Here is a 25,380-nt window from a genome sequence, read left to right on the forward strand (position 1 = left end):
AAAATGCAGTTAAAATAAACACTTACAGCATTTATAATCTTACAGTAATATACTGTACATAAAACACTTATTCAGGGTTTTTACATTCTGCTGCACATCAAAGCTAAACTCTGTTGAAGAATGATTTCAGTCCTTTGATAGATTTAATTCATAGAGTATGATAACACATGAACACTAAATCTGTAAATATTATTTATTTTAAATCTTACAATATTCATTAGATCTTGAACAAATTTATTATTTAAATAAATTACAATATTTAATCTCAATAATTTTTTTCATGTTGTTTAATTAGTAGTTATGAGTATTACATAATTCAGCCATTTTGTGTGTTTTGTATTCCAGCAAAAACATGTATTTCATAATTAACAACAAAAACGATTAATGGAGTATGTAAATCAGTCACATATTAATTCTGTCCTTTTGTCATCTGTTTATTTCTCTTTGTGGTTCTTCAGCAGAAACAGGATGTAAATATTTCCCAGTTTAAATTTCTAGATCAAACTCATTTTATTTCTCTCTATGCAGACGATATACTGTTATTTATTTCAGATTTAACAAACACTTTTCTGACTTTTTTAGTTTAATTCAAATAATAATGCATGTTCTTTGGAGACACCTGAAGTAATTACAATATTACAGTCCTTACTATAAAGACACTTCATTAATGAGAGCTAGAGTTCTCAACGGGCCCAAAAATTCAACCCAAAACCGGAATGACCCGAGGGACGTGAAGCCCGAAACCAGCTCGGCCCGACATCATCACATACATCACTGGGTCCGAGCCCGACTGAACTTGAGTTTTTTTTTTTTTTTTTTTAAATGTTAGGGGGAAAAAATGATGCTCCCCCTCTGCGCCTCAGCAGTCTGGCTGCCCTGCCTCAAATACAGTAGCTTTAATCACTTAAAGTCAACCAATCATTCATGTCCCAAAATAATATTACCAGACAGACAGGCTTCAACGTCAGCGTGGGGGAGAGCAACCGTTGCGCATCATGTAGAGCTGCGCCGCTGCATTTAATGAGCCGCAGCCGCTCTCAACACTTTTCCTGCACCTGAACGCTGACTGACTGACCAAACTTCGCTCACACTTCACAGCAGCATATCTTGTTTTAGTATTATTATTTTTTTTGTCAGAACGGAATTCAGCATTCTTTATTTTTATAATTCGCATATTCTTCTTGCTTAATTATTATAGCCCTATTATCATCCCCTTACACACATACACACACACAGCAGACCATACTTCAACTTCAACTCGAACACTTTATTAAAAATGGTAACTATAACCTTCAAACATCAACAACATAACATTGAATAATGAATGGATTTGGAATAATCTTAACAGACATGCATATTTTCTTCCTCACAGGCTGCTCAGAAGTGAGAACCATGGACAGCAGCATTGTGTGTTAGTGCTGCTGTCACACCCTCACACAGTGCGCTTTCTGACAGACACACTTTTTTTTTTTCCTCTCTCTCTCCGCTGTCCGAGCCCGACTCAGCCCGCCCCAATTAACTTAACTAGTCAGCCCAAACCGACCCGACCCGTCGGACTTATTCGGGTCAGGTTCGGGCTCGGGTTGAAATTGAGAACTCTAATGAGAGCTGATTGGATGATTTATCATTGAAATGTTCCTACCATGGGTTTTGTTCCAAAGGTTTATTATTACAGACAAATCTGTAATGACTATAGCAGAATAAGTTTTACAGTCATGAAGGCATTCATATCCATTGTGACAACAGATGATGGACTTATACTACTACCATCACTGTTTGTACTAATCAAACAATAATGAGGAGTTTTGTCTGAGTTTATGAACTCTTACAATGTTCAGTAAAAATAGACCTATATCATATATTCTGAAACTTTCTTTCTGAATTCATCACAGAGAATTTACAGGATCTTTATCAGCTTATTTTTCCTTTTGATTTAATAAAGTTACTGTTACTATGAAGAGAAAATCATTCAGACACTTTGATCATAATAAAGATGAAAACAAGTGATTTGATGAACACGTCTTTATTATGTGGAAACAGTGAAATAATATTGAAACATTGCAACAAGCTGGTAAATATTGCTATTGAAAGATGTGAAATGAAAGACAGAGATAGTTCCAGAGTGCAGAGTGAGAGCAGTAGCAGAGTCAAACCAGTAGCAGAGTCCCAGTGAGTCAGGTCAGGACTGGGAACACTGGTCTCTCCTCAGTGTCTCTGAGAGCGGAGTCTGGGAGCCCTGGGTGGCCTCACAGGTCACAGAGCCCACCTTCCCCCACTGGTCTGCAGGGAGCCTCAGGGTGCTGCTCCAGCTGTAGTGGCCGTCCTTCTCCAGCACCCCGGGGCTCCTGCTCTCCTCCCAGCTGCTGCTGCTGCTGCTGCCGTCCACCTTCCAGGCCAGACTCCAGTCTGAGGGGAAGCCCTTGTTGGCCAGGCACATGAGCGTGGCCTTGCCCTGCTGCAGCTCCTCTCTGGAGGGGGGCAGCACCGTCAGGGTGGGACGGACATCACCTAGGAGACACCAATCAGCTTAGAGGACAGGGACCACACAGCTGTCAATCAAACACCAGACACTTGGACACCTTTACTGTGTGAGAGTGGATTTTCTCCTTGAAGGAGTTTCTGTCAGATGCTTTTTCTGCTCCACCAGTCACTCACTCACTCACTCACTCACACATTGTTTCACTTCCCTTTCAGAAACCTGTCATGCATATCAGCACAGAAAGAGTCCTCATATGACCTGAGAGATATCAAACTACACTGGAAATAAAAGATTCACAGCTTCAGTATCAACACTGAATATATTTTCACTCATATATTCTTTAGTTCAAAGTCCTGGTACATTTATACAAACATATTTACAGTCCAAACTCTCAACAGGACAAAAGTCAATCAGATCCACTGTTAAAGGACATTATCAGCCAAAAATAACTCACCACCAAATTTAAATTGTTCATCAGACAGATTGAAAAATACAAATAGCATCAGAGAAGAGTCAACATTATGACAATTTGAGCCATTTTACAAGATCAGAGATTTGGCAGCATTTCTGCTTCATTCTCAGGATTTGAAATGATTTCAACTCAACTTCAAAACAGTTTTAAAGGCTGAATTTAAAACATGTATAAAGTACGAGTGTTGTTCTTTAATCTTTCCTACAGTTTAAGTTGTTCACATTTCACAAATTCAACTGAATGTTTAAAGAGAAGTTCAGTAAAACTGCTTTGAGTTCAACTTCAAGGTTAAAGAGGAGAAATGAACAATGAGAGTGATTTAGATCAGTCCAATGGAAACTTATATCTACTACAAATATTCAGACACTGAAATTAAAACCTTGACTGATTAAATATTTGTGCAGAAACTTACTTCCAACATCCAGTCTGGTTCCTCCACCGAACGTGTACCACAGTGATACAAACTGATTGAGTCGTCGTACAAAAACCTCTGACTGTACAGAGACACGGCTCTCTGACTTTGTCTGACAAAACTTCAACTACAAGTCCTCAAATTCCAACTTTAATCTAAAAATTGAAACACATGACTCTCTGCTCCACTGAGTTATTATGGTAGTTATATTTATCATTTCATTTGAAAAACAAAGTGCACTTTGCTTCATACACAACAGCTGGCCAAAAATTACAAGTTAAAATGTAAAACCACCAATTTTATTTTCTTGACAAGTAACAGAGGCAAAAAAGAAAATGTTTCTTGTAACTCAATAAAATTTGTTAAAGATTGAACTTACTTCCAACATCCAGTCTGGTTCCTCCACCAAAAGTCAACCACAGTGATACAAACTGATTGAGTCGTCGTACAAAAACCTCTGACTGTACAGAGACACGGCTCTCTGACTTTGAACACAACAAACTCAACAACAACACTTCCTCTTTTGAAAAGAATTTACTATTTAATATTATAGTTATCAAACAGTGTCACAATGTTTCAGAATTAATCACATTTTTACATCTTTATTGTTAAATTTGTCTGAAAGTAAAATTGATCCCTCTCACATTAAATGAAACCAGACAGAAGACGTTGTGAAAGAAAATCTTTCTGCAGTCATCAAAGCAAATCCACATGTAAATGATGAGTGACACATTCCTGATCAGTCCTCTGATAAATGTATTGATCCACTGATAAACAGCATCATCAGAGTAATCCAAGTCCCTGTTGGAGTCAGTTAGAGCATTTCCATAGAGAGCCACTTTGCATCAGCAGCACCATGCTCCAGTGCTCTGGGAGAGTTTATAGTCCTGAGAGGTGCACACTGGATGACTGACAGCTGTCCTTCATGACAACAGAAGCCACAGAAATCCTCCTCTTCATCAAAAACATGACTTTGACCTCTGTCCTCATCTGGACTCTCCTCTGCTGCTGCTTCACAGGTAAAGTCCAGAGAATCAAACTCCTCTCCTCTATCAACATCCGTCCCTCTGAAATGAAGACCACAAAACCATGACGCTGCTTTATGTTTTTGTCTCTGTATCCTCAGAGTCCAGAGGTCAGGTCACAGTGACTCAGCCTGGAGCAGTGAGCTCTGCTCTGGGAGGCTCCGTCACCATCAGCTGTAGGACCAGTCAGAGCGTTTATGGTGGGAACTACTTGCACTGGTACCAACAGAGAAATGGAGAAACTCCTAAACTGCTCATTTCCTATACTAGCAGTCGAGCATCAGGGATTCCAGATCGTTTTTCAGGCAGTGGATCAAACTCTGACTTCACTCTGACCATCAGTGGAGTTCAGGCTGAAGATGCAGCAGTTTACTACTGTCAGAGTTATCATGAGATCAACAGTCAGCGTGTGTTCACACAGTGAAAAAGAGTAATACATAAACCTCCCTCAGTCAGACTGAACAGAAACTGAAGTGACTGCTGCAGCTGGAAGCTACTGCAGAGACTGATACACTTCACTGAGGACACACACACACACACACACACACACACACACACACACACACACACCAAATTCACAATGTGATAAAAAACAAATGTCTCCACATTGAATTAAATTCTCAAGACACAGAAGCTCCACATGTCTCTGAACAAGCTGTCTCTGTCTGAAGGCAGAACATTGGATCCAAAACCATGGGGTGGATGTTGTCACGTGGCCAGCAGGTGGGACCCAAGCGTTATCAGACCGGTGTTAATCCTGCCCAAACCTGACAAGGCATAAATTACGCTGAAAAATAAAAGGTCAGATGTGAAGAGGACCTGAGCTCAGCCTCACCCGACCTGAATAGATGGTTCAAACACCCTGACTGCATCTGACACAGGTGTTTTAAAGTACATGTGTTGTTTTAAATGGCTGAACAGACACCAAATGATTTTTCTCCTCAGAGGACAATATTTGATGAAAGAAATAAATTATTAATAACAACACAAACTTGTGCCTGCCGACACATAAATAAGAAAGTTTCTCGTCAAATCCTCCTGGATGTGTAATGTTGTCATTGTAGATCTGATGCCTTTTTCTGTTACTGATGTCCTCCAAATGAATGAAGTCAGAGAAAGTGAAAATGTTTTTGATTCTTGAAGAGCTGTAGCATATATTCACTGATAAACTGTAGCTTAAACTTTACATTCACTGCAACATTCACAGTATTGCTGTTACTAACTTTACTCGACAGCAGCATTGTAGTCTACGTCATATGCAGGTCTGAGCCATAAACCCACTGAGACAGAAAACATATGATAATTACAATTACCTGTGAATACACCTGAACTGATTGTGTTGGATTTTTAGTGGAGCATGTGAGTTGTCTTGGCCGATGTATGTTGTGTTTTATTTAGTGACCTGATGCTGTTTTCATGTTGCCTTCTTGGCCAAATATTTCTTATGAAATGGATTTTTTATTCTGAGGGGACATTTATATAGATAAGAAACTGTAACGAAGATTTGTTTAATTTAAAGGCTTAATTACAATACAACCACCTGAGTTTGTGTTAATCTCCATGAGGATGATGTAAACAGTCAGCTGGCCCAGCAGTGAGGAGGAAACAGCCTGATGTGTTGAGGACAGCTCCAGTTGACTGACTCTGTGTGTTTGCATATGTGTCCTGCCTCTCTGCTCCCAGCCGTTAAGAGGCCAGTGTTGATCAGTGGCTGTCCAGGCCTTTCACAGCCACTGACACGCCGGCAGCACAATGATGATGTCACTGATTCTACTGCTGGCCACCCTGGGGCTCCTTGTTCAGGGTGAGACTCTCTTCTGTCTGAAAACTTTGCTTCAGGATGCAACCAGGTTCACCACAATGATGTTCTGCTCTGATGGAGAAACACTGAAACAAGCAGCATTTACCTTCTTCCATCTATTCTCCATGTTAAAGAAATGAGACTCTTCTGTTTGGATGTTGATCATCTTTCTGCAAGCTGGATCTGTCTCAATAACCCTTCTCCTTTTTGTCATGTTTTCAGATTCATCAGGAGAAACCATCCTGACTCAGTCTCCTGGATCTCAGTCTGTTGCTCCAGGACAAACTGTCTCCATCATGTGTTCAGCCAGTTCTAATGTAAATAACTGGCTCCACTGGTACCTTCAGAAACCTGGAGAAGCTCCTAAACTCCTGATTTATCAAGTTACAACTCGTCAGTCTGGAGTTTCAGATCGTTTTAGTGGAAGTGGATCTGGGACTGACTACACTCTGACCATCAGAGGAGTTCAGGCTGAAGATTCAGGAGTTTATTACTGCAAGCAGATTGGCAGCTACCCGTTCACACAGTGATACAACATCGTACAAAAACCTCCCTCAGCTGGAGAGGAACTGATCTGACTCAACAGCTGCACTGAAACTAAAACAACACAAGTTTTACTCAGAACAAAAAAATGTAGTTCAGAAAAATTCACTTACAACATTTATTATCTAAATATACTGTATATAAAACACTATGTATATTTTATTTATTCAGTGTTTTAACATTCTGCTGCACATCAAAGCTAAACTCTGTTGAAGAATAATTTCAATATTTTGATAAATTTAATTCATAGAGTATGATAACACATGAACACTAAAACTGTAAATATTATTTATTTTAAATCTTACAATATTTTATTTGATCCTGAACAAACTCATCATTGAAATAAATTATATTAAATCTCAATAATTTTCAGGTTGTAAAATTACTAGTTATGTGCATAACATTTTAACCATTTTGTGTGTTTTGTATTCCAGTACAAACATGTATTTTATAGTTAAAACCATAAACGATTTATGGAGTATGTAAATCAGTCACATTTGAATTCTGTCCTTCTGTCATTTCTTTATTTCTCTTTGTGGTTCTTCAGCAGAAACAGGATGGAAATATTTCCCAGTTTAAATTTCTAGATCAAACACATTTTATTTCTCTCTATGCAGACGATATACTGCTATTTATTTCAGATTTAACAAACACTTTTATGACTTTTGTAGATTAATTCAAATAATAATGCATGTTCTTTGGAGACACCTGAAGTTATTACAATATTACAGTCCTTACTATAAAGACACTTCAGTAATGAGAGCTGATTGGAGGATTTATCATTGAAATGTTCCTACCATGGGTTTTGTTCCAAAGGTTTATTATTACAGACAAATCTGTAATGACTATAGCAGAATAAGTTTTACAGTCATGAAGGCATTCATATCCATTGTGACAACAGATGATGGACTTATACTACTACCATCACTGTTTGTACTAATCAAACAATAATGAGGAGTTTTGTCTGAGTTTATGAACTCTTAAAATGTTCAGTAAAAATAGACCTATATCATATATTCTGAAACTTTCTTTCTGAATTCATCACAGAGAACTTACAGGATCTTTATCAGCTTATTTTTCCTCTGGATTTAATAAAGTTACTGTTACTATGAAGAGAAAATCATTCAGACACTTTGATCTTAATAAAGATGAAAACAAGTGATTTGATGAACACGTCTTTATTATGTGGAAACAGTGAAATAATATTGAAACATTGCAACAAGCTGGTAAATATTGCTATTGAAAGATGTGAAATGAAAGACAGAGATAGTTCCAGAGTGCAGAGTGAGAGCAGTAGCAGAGTAAAACCAGTAGCAGAGTCCCAGTGAGTCAGGTCAGGACTGGGAACACTGGTCTCTCCTCAGTGTCTCTGAGAGCGGAGTCTGGGAGCCCTGGGTGGCCTCACAGGTCACAGAGCCCACCTTCCCCCACTGGTCTGCAGGGAGCCTCAGGGTGCTGCTCCAGCTGTAGTGGCCGTCCTTCTCCAGCACCCCGGGGCTCCTGCTCTCCTCCCAGCTGCTGCTGCTGCTGCTGCTGCTGCCGTCCACCTTCCAGGCCAGACTCCAGTCTGAGGGGAAGCCCTTGTTGGCCAGGCACATGAGCGTGGCCTTCCCCTGCTGCAGCTCCTCTCTGGAGGGGGGCAGCACCGTCAGGGTGGGACGGACATCACCTAGGAGACACCAATCAGCTTAGAGGACAGGGGCCACACAGCTGTCAATCAAACACCAGACACTTGGACACCTTTACTGTGTGAGAGTGGATTTTCTCCGTGAAGGAGTTACTGTCAGATGCTTTTTCTGCTCCACCAGTCACTCACTCACTCACTCACTCACTCACACATTGTTTCACTTCCCTTTCAGAAACCTGTCATGCATATCAGCACAGAAAGAGTCCTCATATGACCTGAGAGATATCAAACTACACTGGAAATAAAAGATTCACAGCTTCAGTATCAACACTGAATATATTTTCACTCATATATTCTTTAGTTCAAAGTCCTGGTACATTTATACAAACATATTTACAGTCCAAACTCTCAACAGGACAAAAGTCAATCAGATCCACTGTTAAAGGACATTATCAGCCAAAAATAACTCACCACCAAATTTAAATTGTTCATCAGACAGATTGAAAAATACAAATAGCATCAGAGAAGAGTCAACATTATTTCAAACTGAGGTTAAAAGACAATTTGAGCCATTTTACAAGATCAGAGATTTGGCAGCATTTCTGCTTCATTCTCAGGGTTTGAAATCATTTCAACTCAACTTCAAAACAGTTTTAAAGGCTGAATTTAAAACATGTATAAAGTGCGAGTGTTGTTCTTTAATCTTTCCTACAGTTTAAGTTGTTCACATTTCACAAATTCAACTGAATGTTTAAAGAGAAGTTCAGTGAAACTGCTTTGAGTTCAACTTCAAGGTTAAAGAGGAGAAATGAACAATGAGAGTGATTTAGATCAGTCCAATGGAAACTTATATCTACTACAAATATTCAGACACTGAAATTAAAACCTTAACTGATTTAATATTTGTGCAGAAACTTACTTCCAACATCCAGATTGGTTCCTCCACCGAACGTGTACCACAGTGATACAAACTGATTGAGTCGTCGTACAAAAACCTCTGACTGTACAGAGACACGGCTCTCTGACTTTGTCTGACAAAACTTCAACTACGAGTCCTCAAATTCCAACTTTAATCTAAAAATTGAAACACATGACTCTCTGCTCCACTGAGTTATTATGGTAGTTATATTTATCATTTCATTTGAAAAACAAAGTGCACTTTGTTTCATACACAACAGCTGGCCAAAAATTATAAGTTAAAATGTAAAACCACCATTTTTTTGTTGACAAGTAACAGAGGCAAAAAAGAAAATGTTTCTTGTAACTCAATAAAATTTGTTAAAGATTGAACTTACTTCCAACATCCAGTCTGGTTCCTCCACCAAAAGTCAACCACAGTGATACAAACTGATTGAGTCGTCGTACAAAAACCTCTGACTGTACAGAGACACGGCTCTCTGACTTTGAAGACAACAAACTCAACAACAACACTTCCTCTTTTGAAAAGAATTTACTATTTAACATTATAGTTATCAAACAGTGTCACAATGTTTCAGAATTAATCACATTTTTACATCTTTATTGTTAAATTTGTCTGAAAGTAAAATTGATCCCTCTCACATTAAATGAAACCAGACAGAAGACGTTGTCAAAGAAAATCTTTCTGCAGTCATCAAAGCAAATCCACATGTAAATGATGAGTGACACATTCCTGATCAGTCCTCTGATAAATGTATTGATCCATTGATAAACAGCATCATCAGAGTAATCCAAGTCCCTGTTGGAGTCAGTCAGAGCATTTCCATAGAGAGCCACTTTGCATCAGCAGCACCATGCTCCAGTGCTCTGGGAGAGTTTATAGTCCTGAGAGTTGAACACTGGATGACTGACAGCTGTCCTTCATGACAACAGAAGCCACAGAAATCCTCCTCTTCATCAAAAACATGACTTTGACCTCCGTCCTCATCTGGACTCTCCTCTGCTGCTGCTTCACAGGTAAAGTCCAGAGAATCAAACTCCTCTCCTCTATCAACATCCGTCCCTCTGAAATGAAGACCACAAAACCATGACGCTGCTTTATGTTTTTGTCTCGGTATCCTCAGAGTCCAGAGGTCAGGTCACAGTGACTCAGCCTGGAGCAGTGAGCTCTGCTCTGGGAGGCTCCGTCACCATCAGCTGTAGGACCAGTCAGCGGGTTTATGGTGGGAGCGTTTTGCACTGGTACCAACAGAGAGATGGAGAACCTCCTAAACTGCTCATTTATACAACTAGCAATCGAGCATCAGGGATTCCAAGTCGTTTTTCAGGCAGTGGATCAAACTCTGACTTCACTCTGACCATCAGTGGAGTTCAGGCTGAAGATGCAGCAGTTTACTACTGTCAGAGTTTTCATGAGATCAACAGTCAGCAAGTGTTCACACAGTGAAAAAGCGTCGTACAAAAACCTCCCTCAGTCAGACTGAACAGAAACTGAAGTGACTGCTGCAGCTGGAAGCTACTGCAGAGACTGATACACTTCACTGAGGACACACACACACACACACACACACACACACACACACACACACACACACAACGATAGTCTTCTTTAGTTTTACACAAAGAGAAGTTTTGATTAATTAAAAAAAAATTCTATGTTATAATCGTTATAAAACCATATTTCCAGGTTCGGACAGATGTGACGCCTGCAGACTGTTAGCTCTTATCTGTTGGTCAAAGACAAATTGCTAACTCTAAACAAAAGCTGTCATTATTTGAATGAAAATTTTTCCATCCTCTTAATATGTGAGATTACAATCTGATAGTGTGAGTCAAAAACAGAAGGAGCCTTACAATTCTGCTTAATTTGAAATGACCTTAAAGAAGTTCAGATGACTCTTAAATATCACGCAGTATTTGTTAAGAAGCAGCTGTAAAGAAGAGTACAGTATCATCTGCATATGATGAATATCTTATTCATTATCAGCAGAAACCACCTGAGATCTCTCAGAAATGTTTTTAAATCTTTATGAATCTTAAAGATTAATTAGTTAATGTAAGTACACATACATTCTGTAGCAGCAGGTATTTACTATGACCTTTTGTAACCCCAGACTAGGCTGAGCTTAGTACAACACTGACTTTAATAAAGTCTCTCAGGACATTAACCAGTGATTCCATGAATTTGTCAAACAGGGAGTTTTGTTAAAAGGTGATACTTCCTGAAATCAGTGTGAACTTTACTGAACATTTAAAAAGTCCAGGGGAGGAGGTTCTTTGTAAGTCCACAAAAACTCAGATTGATCTGGTGTTCAGTAATAGACCCGACCGAATCTCAAAGTCTTTTAAGTTAAGTTTAAGTTCAAATTTATTTACTTTATTAATCCCCCTGAGGGGAAATTCAATGTTTTCACTCTTGCTTGTCAATTACACACAGGTCCGAAAGACACACACATGCACAAACAGGACCTATACATGCACAAAGTGGAGAGATGTCAGAGTGAGGGGGCTGCCCTTGGTGAGGCGCCCCGAGCGGTTGGGGGGTTCGGTGCCTTGCTCAAGGGCACCTCGGCAGTGCCCAGGGGGTGAACTGGCACCTCTCCAGCCATCAGTCCACGCTCCATATTTTGGTCCGTACGGGGACTCGAATAGGCGACCCTCCGGTTCCCAACCCAAGTCTCTATGGACTGAACTACTGCCGCCCCATTTTAATATGATAACTGGGTTATCTGACCACAATTTAATTGTGGTGGCCAGAAAATTAACTAAGAAGAGGTTTAATACCACAAAAAAAGGACAGGAGATCTATAGAATTCCAAAAAGTGAAGAGGGGCCCTTCAAGAACACCATAGAACATTTTAATTGGAGCGGCCTGCTATTAGGTAAAAATGCAAACGAGGATAGTCAAATACAATCGAACAAATTACACAGCATAATCACTGACTTCACTCGAAAGTTTAAATGTAGAAATAAAAAGAACAGGCTTCCGTGGATGAATGCAGATATCCTAAAAATGATGAAAGAACAGGATACTGCTTTGAAAATTGCATTAAGGACAACACTTTCCCACCACCAACTTTAATAGCTTCAGGAATAAAGTAATACAGGAACTGAGAAAGGCTAAGGCAAATTTCTTCAAGTCAGTAATTGCTGAGGCTAGGGGTAACTCTAAAATAATATGGAATCAATTAAAAATCTTACTGGGCAACACCACAATACAGACAAATCGATTGAACTTAACCTGGATGGTAATCTGACAAAGGACCCAGTCGAAATAGCAGGTGCTCTTAATCAATATTTTGTTGATTCTGTAGCAACCATTACACAAAGCTTTCCTGCTAGGCATATTAATACTACTGTCTGTTTAACAAACATGACAGAACGAGCCTTCAGCATTAGACATGCCAATGAATCAAAGGTCATAAGCATAATCAGATCTCTCAAACCATCAAAAGCGAAAGATGTGTTCGGAATTGACACAAATATGCTGAAAATGTCTCATTTATCATTAGCTAAGCCCATCACTGAAATCATTAATCTGTCAATATCTCAGGGAGAATTTCCAAATGTCTGGAAATCTGCAATTGTTACACCAATTTTCAAAGCTGGGGATCCCCAGTCCATTTGTAATTACCGGCCAATCAGTATTCTTCCTGTAATGTCTAAAGTGGCTGAAAAATGGGAGAATAATGTTCTTGTCCTCTTCATCCGATGCAATTTGGTTTCAGACCTTACCATTCAACTGAGACAGCTAACTGTTTTTTTCAATGAAAATATCAAATCATTATTAGATAAAGGTGGCACTGTTGGTGCTGTATTTCTGGATCTCAAGAAAGCCTTTGACACCGTTAACCACAGAGTTCTCCTCTCCAAGTTATCTGTCATCAATTTCTCAGCTAACTCCCTGAAATGGGTGGAATCCTATCTTTTAAACCGCTCACAAACAGTACGAATTAATAATCATCAATCAAATGCCTTATGTCTGTCCACTGGTGTCCCACAGGGATCCATACTGGATCCTCTTTTGTTTTGTATATATATAAATGACCTGCCATCTATGTGTTCTGATGCTCATGTACAGATGTATGCCAATGATACAGTGGTATATGTACATGGCACCACGAAAGCAGAAGTTGCGACCAAGCTCACAAAGATAATGGTGGAAATTACAACATGGCTTAGTCAGTGCTGTCTCCAATTAAATGTTTCAAAAACAGTAGGCATGTACTCTACAAATAATAATGACACTTGTGTAGATCCGGATATTTGTATATCTGGAGAGCGACTGCAGATGGTAAAAGAATTCAAGTACCTTGGCATCTTTTTAGATTCCAACCTTAATTTCAGGGCACAGGTTAAAAAAGTATGTCAACGGGTCAAAGCAAGTCTTGTAAATTTCAGGTTCATACGCAATTCTATGTCAACTGAAGCAGCCAAGCTGTACATGCACTCAATGATCCTTTCTCACATGAATTACTGTCTAACAAGCTGGTCACAAGCTAATTACACTACACTCAAGCCACTGCAGTTGTTGTATAAACAGACGATAAAAATCTTAGATAAAAAGCCAAAACACCACCACCACTGTACAATCCTAAAGAAATATGGCCTTCTGAATTGGGAAAACATGATTAAGTATGTAAATATATGTCTTGTGTTCAAAATTATACATGGCTTAGCTCCTCCTCTCTGATCTTTTGTTAAGATTAGAACAAATACAAATCAAATCACAAGGGGGGTTTCAAGAGGGGACTGTGTTGTTCCACTAAAGAAAAGCTCCTTTAGTCAGTCAGCGTTTTCTGTTAAAGCCTCCCAAGAGTGGAACAACATCCCAACACATATTAGGGATGTCGGGACATATGTGATATTTAAATCTCATTTAAAACAGTGGCTAATTAGTAACCAAATTTGTCAGCACTGAAAATTCTGTCAGCTGCTGCCACCTTGTTAATATCAGATGGTTATTTGGTCCCTATGTCCTGTTCTATGTATGGCTTGTCCAATGTGAAATATCTTTTATGTTATACCCTGTTCGTGCATAAGTGTTGTTTTGTATGCACTCTGGGCTAGTCACTCTGGTTCTAACTGATATCTAACCAGCATGCTGCGTGGAGGGTTGGCTTGCTTATAGGCCCGTTTCCACTGATGAAGTTCCTGGTACTATCTGGGGGGCAGGAACTACTACAGGAATGTCCTCTCGTTCGGCCCTCTCAACCGCCGTGTCTCCACTGAGAGAGTGGAGTACGAGGAAGGTTCCTGTAAAGTTACAGGCTCTGGATGTGACGTAATCGTTGCGCGACCATTTACCGGGACGACGTAGGGACACTGTGAGAACCCCTTAGGCACAAAGTAATATTTGATGAAATGTTTCTGTTGTCCAGTATATGCAATATGTTCTGCCTATATTTAAGTTCATGCAACAGTTTAACAACAGTATATGGACAGGTTATGTAAGTTTTAAGATTTATAAGTTAAAGGTTTGCAATTTTTGTGTTCTGATGCTAAATGCAGTGAAGTATACTGTTTTGTTGCTTTACGACAGTTAATTGGGCTTTAGGGCAACTTGCCGCACGTGCGCAGTAAGGACAACCATGTGTGCAGCTAGGATGTAGAGGAATCTGCATAAGCGTGGATTGAAATAAGTTTTTGATCGTGTATAACGTGCATAACGTGTGTAGTAGTGTGTGCAGTAAGCAGGTGACAACGTGTACAATTTGTGACTGCTTTACACTGGTATTGGACCAGGTTCTTTTTGTGCGTCTTCAAATAAAGCGACATCAACATTTTCCCTGCCTCCTGTGGACTACTTGTGAGTAACACTGGGTTCCTCAAGAAGAGTGGATTAATTCACTGAACACAGGTCAGAACTAAAACAACTTACTGCAGATTAAGTGGCCGACAGTAGCAACTTGGACCTTAGTAAAAAAAAGACCACTACAGACGCCGTTAGCTGTTAGTCCTTAGTGGTGTCTGTAATAACTCACTAAATGGCCTGTGAAAAAAATGTTTTTTCCAGCGGATGTCTTAGTTACAACATGATTGAGCTAACTGGAGTAGTTTCATGTCGTATCCGACAACAGGAGGCTTTTAACAGATGACGTCCTGATGTTAGCTTTGTTGCTGCTGTTAGCTGTCCCTGTCAGCTGATGCTTTGTAGACATCGTGATTTCCCAAAACTGAATAAATACCACACATATCAACACAAAACTGCTTTGCTAGCTCAATCATGATGTAACTAAGATATCCGCTGGAACAAATATTTTTTTCACGGGCCATTAAGTGAGTTTTTTTTACATGGCGGCGGAAGCTATATGTACAAGCTAACCCTCGTCTGCTGAGTTTTAAAAATGCCGGCTATTTTGTTGCTTTCTGTTGATGTCACATCCCTCCTCGAGTATATCCAATCAGCACCAAGTAACCCCCAAGCCCCAACCAGGAGTCTTTTGGGGCCGTTCTGAGTACCTACTCTGAGGCAGGGACTTGTTTAGCCCCCGTAAAAGTTCCGGAACTCTGTCCTTCGGGGGTGGTTCCTGCGGTGGAGACACGCACCGACAGCCCCGGCCCCGTAAAATTACCCCAAAGTTCCTGCGGTGGAAACGGGCCTTATGTCTTAACTACGTATTGTCTTGCATACATGTTTTTAACTGTTTTCTTGCTTGCATGTTTATTTGCTGACCGTGAAGTTCGTTTTGTCCCTTGTGCTCTGTATTAATTGTCAGGCTGTCTTACGTTGTCTTGTTGTCAATTGTATGTTAATTTTAGCAATGTCATTATTACTTGTTGTTCACACACTAATCAATTTTAATTAGTTGTAGTTTATTGATCGGTGCTTTAAGATAAGACTGATGTTTGTTCCCTCAGCATAGTTGTACTTTGTTTTATTTCAGGGAGCCTTTGTAACACCTGGCCAGGGACAACAGATGAAAATTAGCCTTTGGCTAAATCTGGCATATTTACAGAAATGTCTATTAATATGCTCTGTCCCTTCAAATAAACAAATAAAAAAAAAAATAAAAATAAACCTCAGGTACAGTATTTGTACTAAAATATGGATGAGAGGTCCATCCATCAATTCAGAATCATCAACGGATAAAATGACCATCAAGGACACACAACGATTTTAGCATCAGTAGATTTAGTGGCCGCTAGATAGATTTTTGTTTTAACTTCTACAACGTATTTATTGAAAATCTTCCAAATGGAATGGAAAGAAAACAATAATATTTGGTCAATCCAATAGTGACAAACAAGTAGGTATGTAGTCAGTAAAATAAGATCAATACAAAACTAAGACTGGACTAAGGTAGGACAAATACCATGAACAAAATCAGATCAAGCAATGGAAACTTTACCATTTACAAAAATGCAGAAAAAGGGAGTTATTTTAAATCATTATGAAGTAAAAACAATGTCTTTGTGACTTTCAAGTCAATGTGGATTTCATGGATCAGCTGTTACCATTAAAACACCAACAACAAGATAAGAAACATGTATTTTTTGGATAATAATTTACATTAATAACAACACTTCTAATGACAATGTGTGTTGTCATGAAATGTTGAAAACATCAGCATGATGAGAGCAAACAGTGTCACACTGATAGATAGTTCTCTCATGCTGGATAATACGAGTCCCTCTGCTATCTTCCATATCCAGCAGAGGTTCCTACCTGCTGAGAGCTGAGTCTTTGCAGCTGCCTGCAATCAGCAATCAGCACCCAGCCAACCCTGCTTCATCAGCTCGTCAGCCTGTGGGAGAATATCAGACTGTGGTGCAGTATGTCTTATCAGAGAGTAACTGTAGACTTCCTGACTTAAAAACACACTCATTAAATTCAGTGTGTGTCTGACTGAAAGAAAGGCAATTCATTTCTGATCAAGAGTCAGTCAGAGCATTTCCATAGAGAGCCACTTTGCATCAGCAGCACCATGCTCCAGTGCTCTGGGAGAGTTTATAGTCCTGAGAGTTGAACACTGGATGACTGACAGCTGTCCTTCATGACAACAGAAGCCACAGAAATCCTCCTCTTCATCAAAAACATGACTTTGACCTCCGTCCTCATCTGGACTCTCCTCTGCTGCTGCTTCACAGGTAAAGTCCAGAGAATCAAACTCCTCTCCTCTATCAACATCCGTCCCTCTGAAATGAAGACCACAAAACCATGACGCTGCTTTATGTTTTTGTCTCTGTATCCTCAGAGTCCAGAGGTCAGGTCACAGTGACTCAGCCTGGAGCAGTGAGCTCTGCTCTGGGAGGCTCCGTCACCATCAGCTGTAGGACCAGTCAGCAGGTTTGGGGTTGTAGCAGTGCTTACTGTTTAAACTGGTATCAACAGAAACATGGAGAAATTCCTACACTGTTAAGTAATACAAAATACACTGTTGTTAGTCTGTTGTTAGTCGAGGTTACCACTTACTGTTTCATTACTGAGGGGTATTTATTTTTTACTTCACTTTGGTTGATTTGTACAGTTTACCTGCTCATCAACTTTTTTTCTGAAATCTTAGTCAGGCCACCTTGTCTGCCACATGGCTGCACCCTTATTTATAGGGCATAACACTAAAATAACAGAAATGATGAGTGTGACAAATTCTCAGGCTATGTACAAAGGTCAGTCACTACAAAAAATAATGCAAAGGAGAGGCTAATCCCTAGAAATCTTTAATTTATCAAGAAGGGACAGTAAGTTACTCATCTCCAGTTGACTAGAGATGTTGCAAGCAACAAAGATCATGTTGTAATCATAGTGCAAATGTTTCTAAAAGTTCAACTATCTCTCAATGCAGTGTCCTATGTTAGAAGCCGTTTAGGTCACCCACAAACTTAAATTAATTTCAAACTATTAAAATCTTTACTGTGTGAAAGAAATATGAAAATCCGACAGTTGGTTCACAAATGTACGGGAACTACATCTTACCCGAAATGCATAAATTTGAAAGAACACATTCCTGCACCAAGCAGTGCAATAGGCAGATTTTAAAATGAGTTGTTTTGTGTTGTCTGAACATTACAAATACTTATTGGATTAGATGAACAGCTTTAAAGATATGACACAGCATTAAGTTGACGCTTATGGAATAAGAATAACATAATGCCATCTCTAAAAGAGGATTCCTCATCTTCAAACAGTCTGCTCTATCAGTCAGAGGCAGCAAAATCTGGAACAGCGTGCCAACCTCCATAAGAGACTGCTCTACTTTTCTTATTTTTAAAAGGCATTTGAAAGACTGGCTCAAATCCACCCAGATATGCAATCATCTTTAACTTAACACACATAGCTCCCCTTGTCACTGCACTGCACAAGATCCCCCACAGACATGTGCAGCGCCATGGGTTAACCGTAAGGAGCAATGCAGCTCTTTAGAAATGTACTACCTCTTCTCAATTCATTTTAGCACAGCTCCCAACAAGAAATCGTGTTCTGGTCTTTACATTGTTGCACCTCCATCCCATTTACTCACCTCTGACAGCTTACTTAAACCCAATAACTCTTATGAGCACTGCAACACTTTACATGAGCACTGTAGCACTTTATTACATTGGATGTCTATGGTTTCATTGTGTTTTTCAATCCATCTTAGCATGACTCCAACAAGAAACCCTGCTCTGGTCTTTACAATGCTGCACCCCCATCTCATTTATCTATCCCTGGCAGTTCATCTCACCCAATTTCATTTAATTGCACCGTTCATCCTGGTTTTGTTGTGTATTACTGTCTACTTGTTGTTTTTATTTTAGTAGTATTATATTTATTGTCTCTCATTTAGTGTTATTGTCTGCCGGTTTCTGTTTGCCACATCGATATGTTCTATTCTTGCGCTAATTTTTATGTCTCCTGTGTCCCTGTTTATATGTATTATGATCCTTCTGTCCATTTATGTATATTTTAATGGCTTTTTAACATCATGCCAGGGGACTATGGTTGAAAACTAGCCTCTGGCGAACACTGGCACTTTTACTTAAATGATAATTAATGTGCACTGTCCTCTCTAAGTAAAATAAAAAATAAATTAGTCAATATAAGGTGAGGTTACATATGAAGCTAGGTAGGTAATCTGCAACAAATTTTTATTGTTTCATGGCAGCCCAGGTTTCCTTTTCAGAACTGTTTTAGTCAACAAATGTAAATTATATTACCATCCAACTACCTCCTTGAAGAAGAGTTGAAGCCTTAATAAAAAGTCAGTTACATTGCAATTGCACAAGGCTTTCTGCCAAGTGTAAATAATCACAGAACATACCAGTTGTCCCACTGGACTCCACGAGCTTGTTTCCATGTCCATCACAGAGAAACAACTCGCCGTCAGACCTCAGCTCCCTCTTTATTTTGGCTGTCATTGCCAAGATTGTTGTTTCCTGCTGGCTGAACTCAATGATCAGCGAGGCACCATCGAGCACCAGGGTGCCTCTCTCCACCCTTCCAAGTAATATGTTCCTTTCAATGCAAAGACAGAGAGGGGAGAGAGACACAAGATTTGTCAATGATTAGCATTTCTTTGCATCAAATTCATAAAATGGGTTTTATCAGCATTTCTTATTTCTTTCCTGTAAGTAAACAATAACAGATAGCCTACTTTGGTTTTTTACCTGGTGTACAGTTTATCAGGACGTGGAGTGGGGGGGCCCGCATGTCCAGTAGATGCAGATGGCCTGAATGCAAAAGTTGTCTGTCTTGCAGGAGGAGCTGAAACAATTATGTAATTACTTTTTTAATGGGATTACCATCAAACTCTTTTGATGATCAAGCTGGATTTTACAAATAAAATAAAATTCTCTTCTTCCTGCTTCTTAGAAGTGTATATGGTGTCTTTGTTCTTTTAAAAGAGTAAATCAGATATATCATGTAGACGTGGGCAAAACAAGTGAGAAGTTTATCTTGAGTTTTAGAGAAACATTTCTCTCAGAAATACAGAACCAATAAATAATCAATTTAAGATAATAACAAAAAGATTAATCAATGCCGATAATCATTAGCTTTGGCCCTACCAGGAGTCGCTTCAGGCCTTTCCTCATCTCCACAGACCTCACACTGAATGAGCTCATAGTCGTCGAAATATCCTGCAGGGCTGGGCAGCAGGACATCCCCACTTTCTTTAATTAGATAAATTGTGGATGGGATCAGCTGAAGGAAGGAAGACAAAGATTTTTAAAAGCTTGATACAGTGTCATGCACAAACAGAGTCCCACTTCCACAATTGTTTTCTTCTCCCTCACTCCCAAAAGAAAGCATGTCACTATCCCACCAGATCCTAATGTTATATTTGCCTGTCATGTTGGAGTGAACCACAACTGGTATCACATTATTTGTCTGTAATGCTGTAATTCAATGTTCTGTCTTGCTATTATTTCTAGAGTTTAATGTATTGCAGATTTAGCTCCCTCTGACATTGTTTACTACATGTTATGTGTTGTGGCAGAATAACAACTAGTCTCTTCCTATGTGTTAACTGTGTCCAGTAAACAAGAGAACAGGGTTAATAAAGAGCGGGTCGTCCAATGATCAGAGGATTGCCATAAAAAGAAGCATTTAATTGTTAATAAAGATATTAAAAAGTTTCAGTTTACTTAACTAAAAAAAAAGGAAATCAATTAGGCTAGGACATTAAAAGACCCTTTGATTAGGCTATATGTATAGCACACTCAGAACACTACCATGTGAAACATTCTCATATAATTACAGCAACTGTAATAATACATTTGAAGTAGGCCTACCTTAAAAATCCTAGAAATGTTGGCAGTGGTGAGGTCCGTCTGCCGAAGATTTAGACTTCTGGTCCCACGCCAAAGGGTCACTCTTTCGTGTTCCATTTCAGCCGTTTTCAGGAGAGAGATGAGCCTGCTAATTTTGGCCGTGCCCGCGTAAAAACCAGTGCGCGTAAAAAGCAGTGCGCGCTCAAATCAGTGACGTTCCCGGATGGGCCGTCCAGTCCCGCTAAGGAAACTTCAGCTCCACCCATTAGATAGGATAGGTGTATTTGAAATAACGACTGACGTCTCCCGCTATAATTTAGTTGTTTTTTTTTTAAAGAATCTTTGGTTACCTTTTTATTGCTTCTGTATGCTTTCCGTTTGTCTCCCGTTTTGGCCGTAGTTTTAAATGATTAAGATAATCACTTAAGTAATAGCCTATTTTAAGGATCCACAATGAAAAATGAGTGACCAGTGCAAACAGAGGAAGGACATAGCTATGATGATGATGATGATGATGATGATGATGATATTCGTGATCAATAGGTTATTGTTATTATTTAGGCCTGCCTATAGCCTAATATGTCTTTCTGTAACATTAAACATGATTAGTTGAAAATAAAACTATAAAGGCTATGCTTTATTTGGCTTTCACGGTGGTCAACATATTTGTGAATGATAATTACGCCTAAAGCATGAGAGGTGTCTTAATGCATGTTGCTTGGTAGCAAGAAGAGTCATACTGCTGCGTTCGAGACAAGTCAGAACTGGGATCTTTCCCAGTTGAAAACTCCGAGTTCCGACTTCATAGAGTTTGAGACGCACTAGATCAGAATAGCCTAACCAAAAACATGGCGGACCGGGAAGAACTGCATTCAAAGTGCTCCCCTTAGGGCATAAAAATATTACAAAGGGCACAAAAACGATTTTAAGTTTTTCAGGGGGCGTTCTATTGCACTTTTTCAAGTCGGAGGTCGGAAAGGAAAGATCCCAGTTCCGATTTGTCTCCAACGCAGCATAACCGCCAGAATACGTCTCACGCCCACTTACCCGCGAAAATTCGAGCGCGCTCCTAGGCAGAAGAACAGAGATGGCCCTTGAACCACATATTGATTTGATAAAAAACATGATGTCAAATGGTAAAACATATGAAGAAATATCCAGTATGTTGTTTTCGATGGGTTTGGAGAAAGGCGTGTCGGTCCCTAACATAAAGAAGTTCTGCGCAAAGTGGAACTTAAGGAAAAATGGACTGGTGTCCAAGTCGCAGTTGGAGGGCGCAGTTGTGGATGCTATTCGAGAGGTAAGATAATATGAAGTAAGGACCTTTTTGAATTGCCAGTCAGATATGAGCCAGATTTTACTTAGGTATTGGTCATTTCTTGAAATAATAGAGCAGAGAGTAAAATTGCTGTGATAGACAACTCGTGATGTGTTTATTTTACCATGTTTATGCATTCACCACACCTCTGTAGCTCTGAGTAACTTTGCTACTTTTAATTTCCCGATCCCTTGGCAACAGTACCTAGTCATAGTCGTTTATACAGCATGGCGCATGGAATAAAGTTCTCCGTCGCTACGACGGATTTCCGTCATTTGGAGACAATAGAGGCCATTTATGAGATCAGTGATCCAAAAAAAAAAAAAAAAAAAAAAGACATCAGTGATCCCTTTACAAAGGGCCCCGCCCTTGCCTGTCAAATTTCGTGCGGACTGAATTTAAATAGGGTGGTAGGGGAATTTGTTCAACGATATGCCAAAAGATCAGAACATGTATATAGTCTACTCACCTGCAAGCCTGTCAGAAAACGTAGTCCTGTTGCTAAGTGAGCGTGTATTCACAATTGATGTAATCTTTGTCGTTCTACTTGATAAACCGATTTAAAATAGAAACATTTGTTCTATCTTCACAGTACAGTTGTGTAACAATCTGAGTGGACTGTTTACAAAAACTGATGATAAAATCCTGCACTGTGCGTCAATGAGTGATGAGGAGTCAAATAGCGGAGTATCATGGACAGCTCCAGTATAATAACAGTCACAGGATCAGCACCTTGACAGCGACTATGACACTTAGGGCCCTATCTTACGCTGGTAAGGGCAAGGCGCAAAGCGCAATGGATTTAATATATTCAAGGTGTGTCCAAATCCTCCTTTGCCGTCTCCCCCCAGGGGTGCAAGTGATATTTTGCCCTGCCCCGCCCCCTGCGCCACCAGTGCAAAGCGGCATACACCTATCAGGTGTGCTCAAGTGCTCTGATTAATTCACCGGCGAGTTTAGGCCGAACATGCAATAAACCAATCAGAAAGTCAGCTCTCATCTAAGAGGTAGGTGCGCCAGCAGCACAAGCAGTGGCAGCATGACGGCAGATTTACAAGGAGGAAACAAAGAGAAAAGATTTGCAAAGCGAGGACACAGACCTCCTGGTTCCAGAAGTGAACGCGTGAGAGCGCGCAATATATGGAGACACGTCTCCAAAGCAGCTTCATGTGTAAATACTTTATTTTACATGAACACCTGCAAAAACCATTGCAATGAATGAATTTTACACTGAAGCACCTTGAAATTGTGTTGTATTTTATAATTAATCATTACATCCCACCTAGTCCTCATCTCCTCCGCCAATCCTCCTCCTTTGTCCCGCTACGAAACAATCAGAAAGAGTTTCTGAAGTTTGAAGTGCGCAATTACGCACAGATATATCCAACCAGCTCTGACATGAGCACACAGCTTTTTCTCTCCAGGTTGGGCAGGACTCCTGCGGTCAAATATTGTGTCTTGTATGTTGTAGATCATAAGTATTTAATCCTTGTTTTTCACAGGTCTGTTTAGATTTATTATACGCACAAAACTCCGACTAGTGGCGGGCGGCTGCGTAAAATCTTAGAGGAAACAGATAACTGGCATCGTGCATGAATGACATATTGTTAATATTTTAAACGACTAGTATATCTGGTGCCGACTAGCGAGAGAGGGGACGTTTAATCGTATAGTCTACTATGTGCATCCCTAGTGTGTATGTGTGTGTGTGTGTGTGTGTGTGTGTGTGTGTGTGTGTGTGAGAGAGAGAGAGAGAGAGAGAGAGAGAGAGGGAGGCTGAGCTGGCCACCAGAGCAGTCAGTGAAGACGTTAAATTTGCAGTGAAGTTGGAACAGTGTCTAGCCTGTTTTTTTCTAGGCAACTCTCTGTGCCTCTTCTATAGCTTTCCAGGCTATTAGTGAATATATTATAGGCTACAGTGAATGATATGCAGTAAATTGGATAACTGAATAATTCAGTGAATCGGTCTCAGTTGAATATGCATTTTCCAAGGAAAAACAATTTAATGTTCTTAACCTATAACGCATTAATAGTCTGTGTATATAAGGTGTATGTAAATTACATTTTGGTATACATAAAAAAAGACAAAGGCTTGGCATGTATGGTGGCAGATGTTCAGTTCACTGTTGCTGATAAATTCTTCCTGTTTTCAGAATAAATCTTTATATTTCTACTAGATACAACCCAGCTTTTCTTATTGTTAGCACTTATTCTTTAATAGGTCTGAATGCTAAAATTGACTGTAAATTCACATTTTGAAGTTGATATTTTTAAAAATTTATTCCGGGGGGGTTGAAATTTTGGGTTTGTATTAGTGAAATTAGTGGGTTTGCATCTTTGTCATCTTTTTCACCCCTTCTGAGTTTGCAGGTATGAATGTAACTTGTAATAGATTTTACAGATTGCAGATGGGGAGTATGACTAGGCTGCAGCTTGAAAAAAATTTCAGTCAAAAGATTTTTTTTTTTTTGCTTTAATTCATGATGGCGAGAGAAAGTTTATTATCTCTCCATATCTGTCTTTGTTTTAGCCTAATTTCCTCTGGTACTATCCTCTTCTCTCTCGTCATCTATATTCACCCCTCCTTTTTTCATCTATCCATCTATCTAAACAAAAAAGAGCAGGAATGTGATAAAGAAGCTGATCATATGGTTTTTTTCAATGGCTTCCATCACTAACAGTTCAAGTTATAGGTTGCCAAGAGCATCCCCAATCCAAGTAGTGATATGATAATTGATTGATATTAGTCTAAACACAGCCAATGTATACTATCACTTGTTATTTGTCCAAACCTCTGCTTTTGTATTTATGTTTTTTTAAACAAATAATACCTTTTTTTCTGACTTTATTAGACAGGACCAACTTATGGTCGAAGGATGATGAAAGGATACCTCCACAGCAAAGGCATACATGCCTCAGAAGGGAGAGTTGCAGCTGCACTGCAGGCTGTTCAGCCTCCTTATCATGAGACCCGTCGCCAAGTGAGTATTCACATAAATTCCTCATACGTTGATTTCAAAAGTAACATAATGGGGTCTAAAGCTTTGTTCAACTATGTACTTTGATGTACAACTGTAGTGACCTTTCTCTTCTA

General features: G+C 39.5%; 1 protein-coding gene and 4 gene segments (V, D, J or C); 4 read left to right on the top strand and 1 right to left on the bottom strand.

Annotated features, from left to right (window-relative positions):
* The window catches only part of LOC125904394 (uncharacterized), an 85,700-nt gene that overhangs the window by 1,171 nt on the left and 59,149 nt on the right, over window positions 1-25,380 (top strand). The gene's annotated exons all lie outside the window — the stretch shown is intronic.
* Window positions 4,265-4,813, top strand: LOC125904916 (Ig kappa chain V region 3381-like). The segment is given in 2 exon segments: window positions 4,265-4,382; window positions 4,490-4,813. Coding segments are annotated over 2 exon segments (417 nt in total).
* On the top strand, window positions 5,538-7,055 carry LOC125904927 (Ig kappa chain V region 3381-like). The segment is given in 2 exon segments: window positions 5,538-6,192; window positions 6,412-7,055. Coding segments are annotated over 2 exon segments (360 nt in total).
* Window positions 7,900-9,928, bottom strand: LOC125904906 (Ig kappa-b4 chain C region-like). The segment is given in 2 exon segments: window positions 7,900-8,401; window positions 9,655-9,928. Coding segments are annotated over 2 exon segments (504 nt in total).
* Window positions 10,155-10,873, top strand: LOC125904917 (Ig kappa chain V-III region PC 4050-like). The segment is given in 2 exon segments: window positions 10,155-10,294; window positions 10,402-10,873. Coding segments are annotated over 2 exon segments (417 nt in total).

The sequence above is a fragment of the Epinephelus fuscoguttatus genome, linkage group LG17 (genome assembly GCF_011397635.1).
Source record: "Epinephelus fuscoguttatus linkage group LG17, E.fuscoguttatus.final_Chr_v1".
In the NCBI taxonomy this organism is placed as follows: Eukaryota; Metazoa; Chordata; class Actinopteri; order Perciformes; family Serranidae; genus Epinephelus; species Epinephelus fuscoguttatus.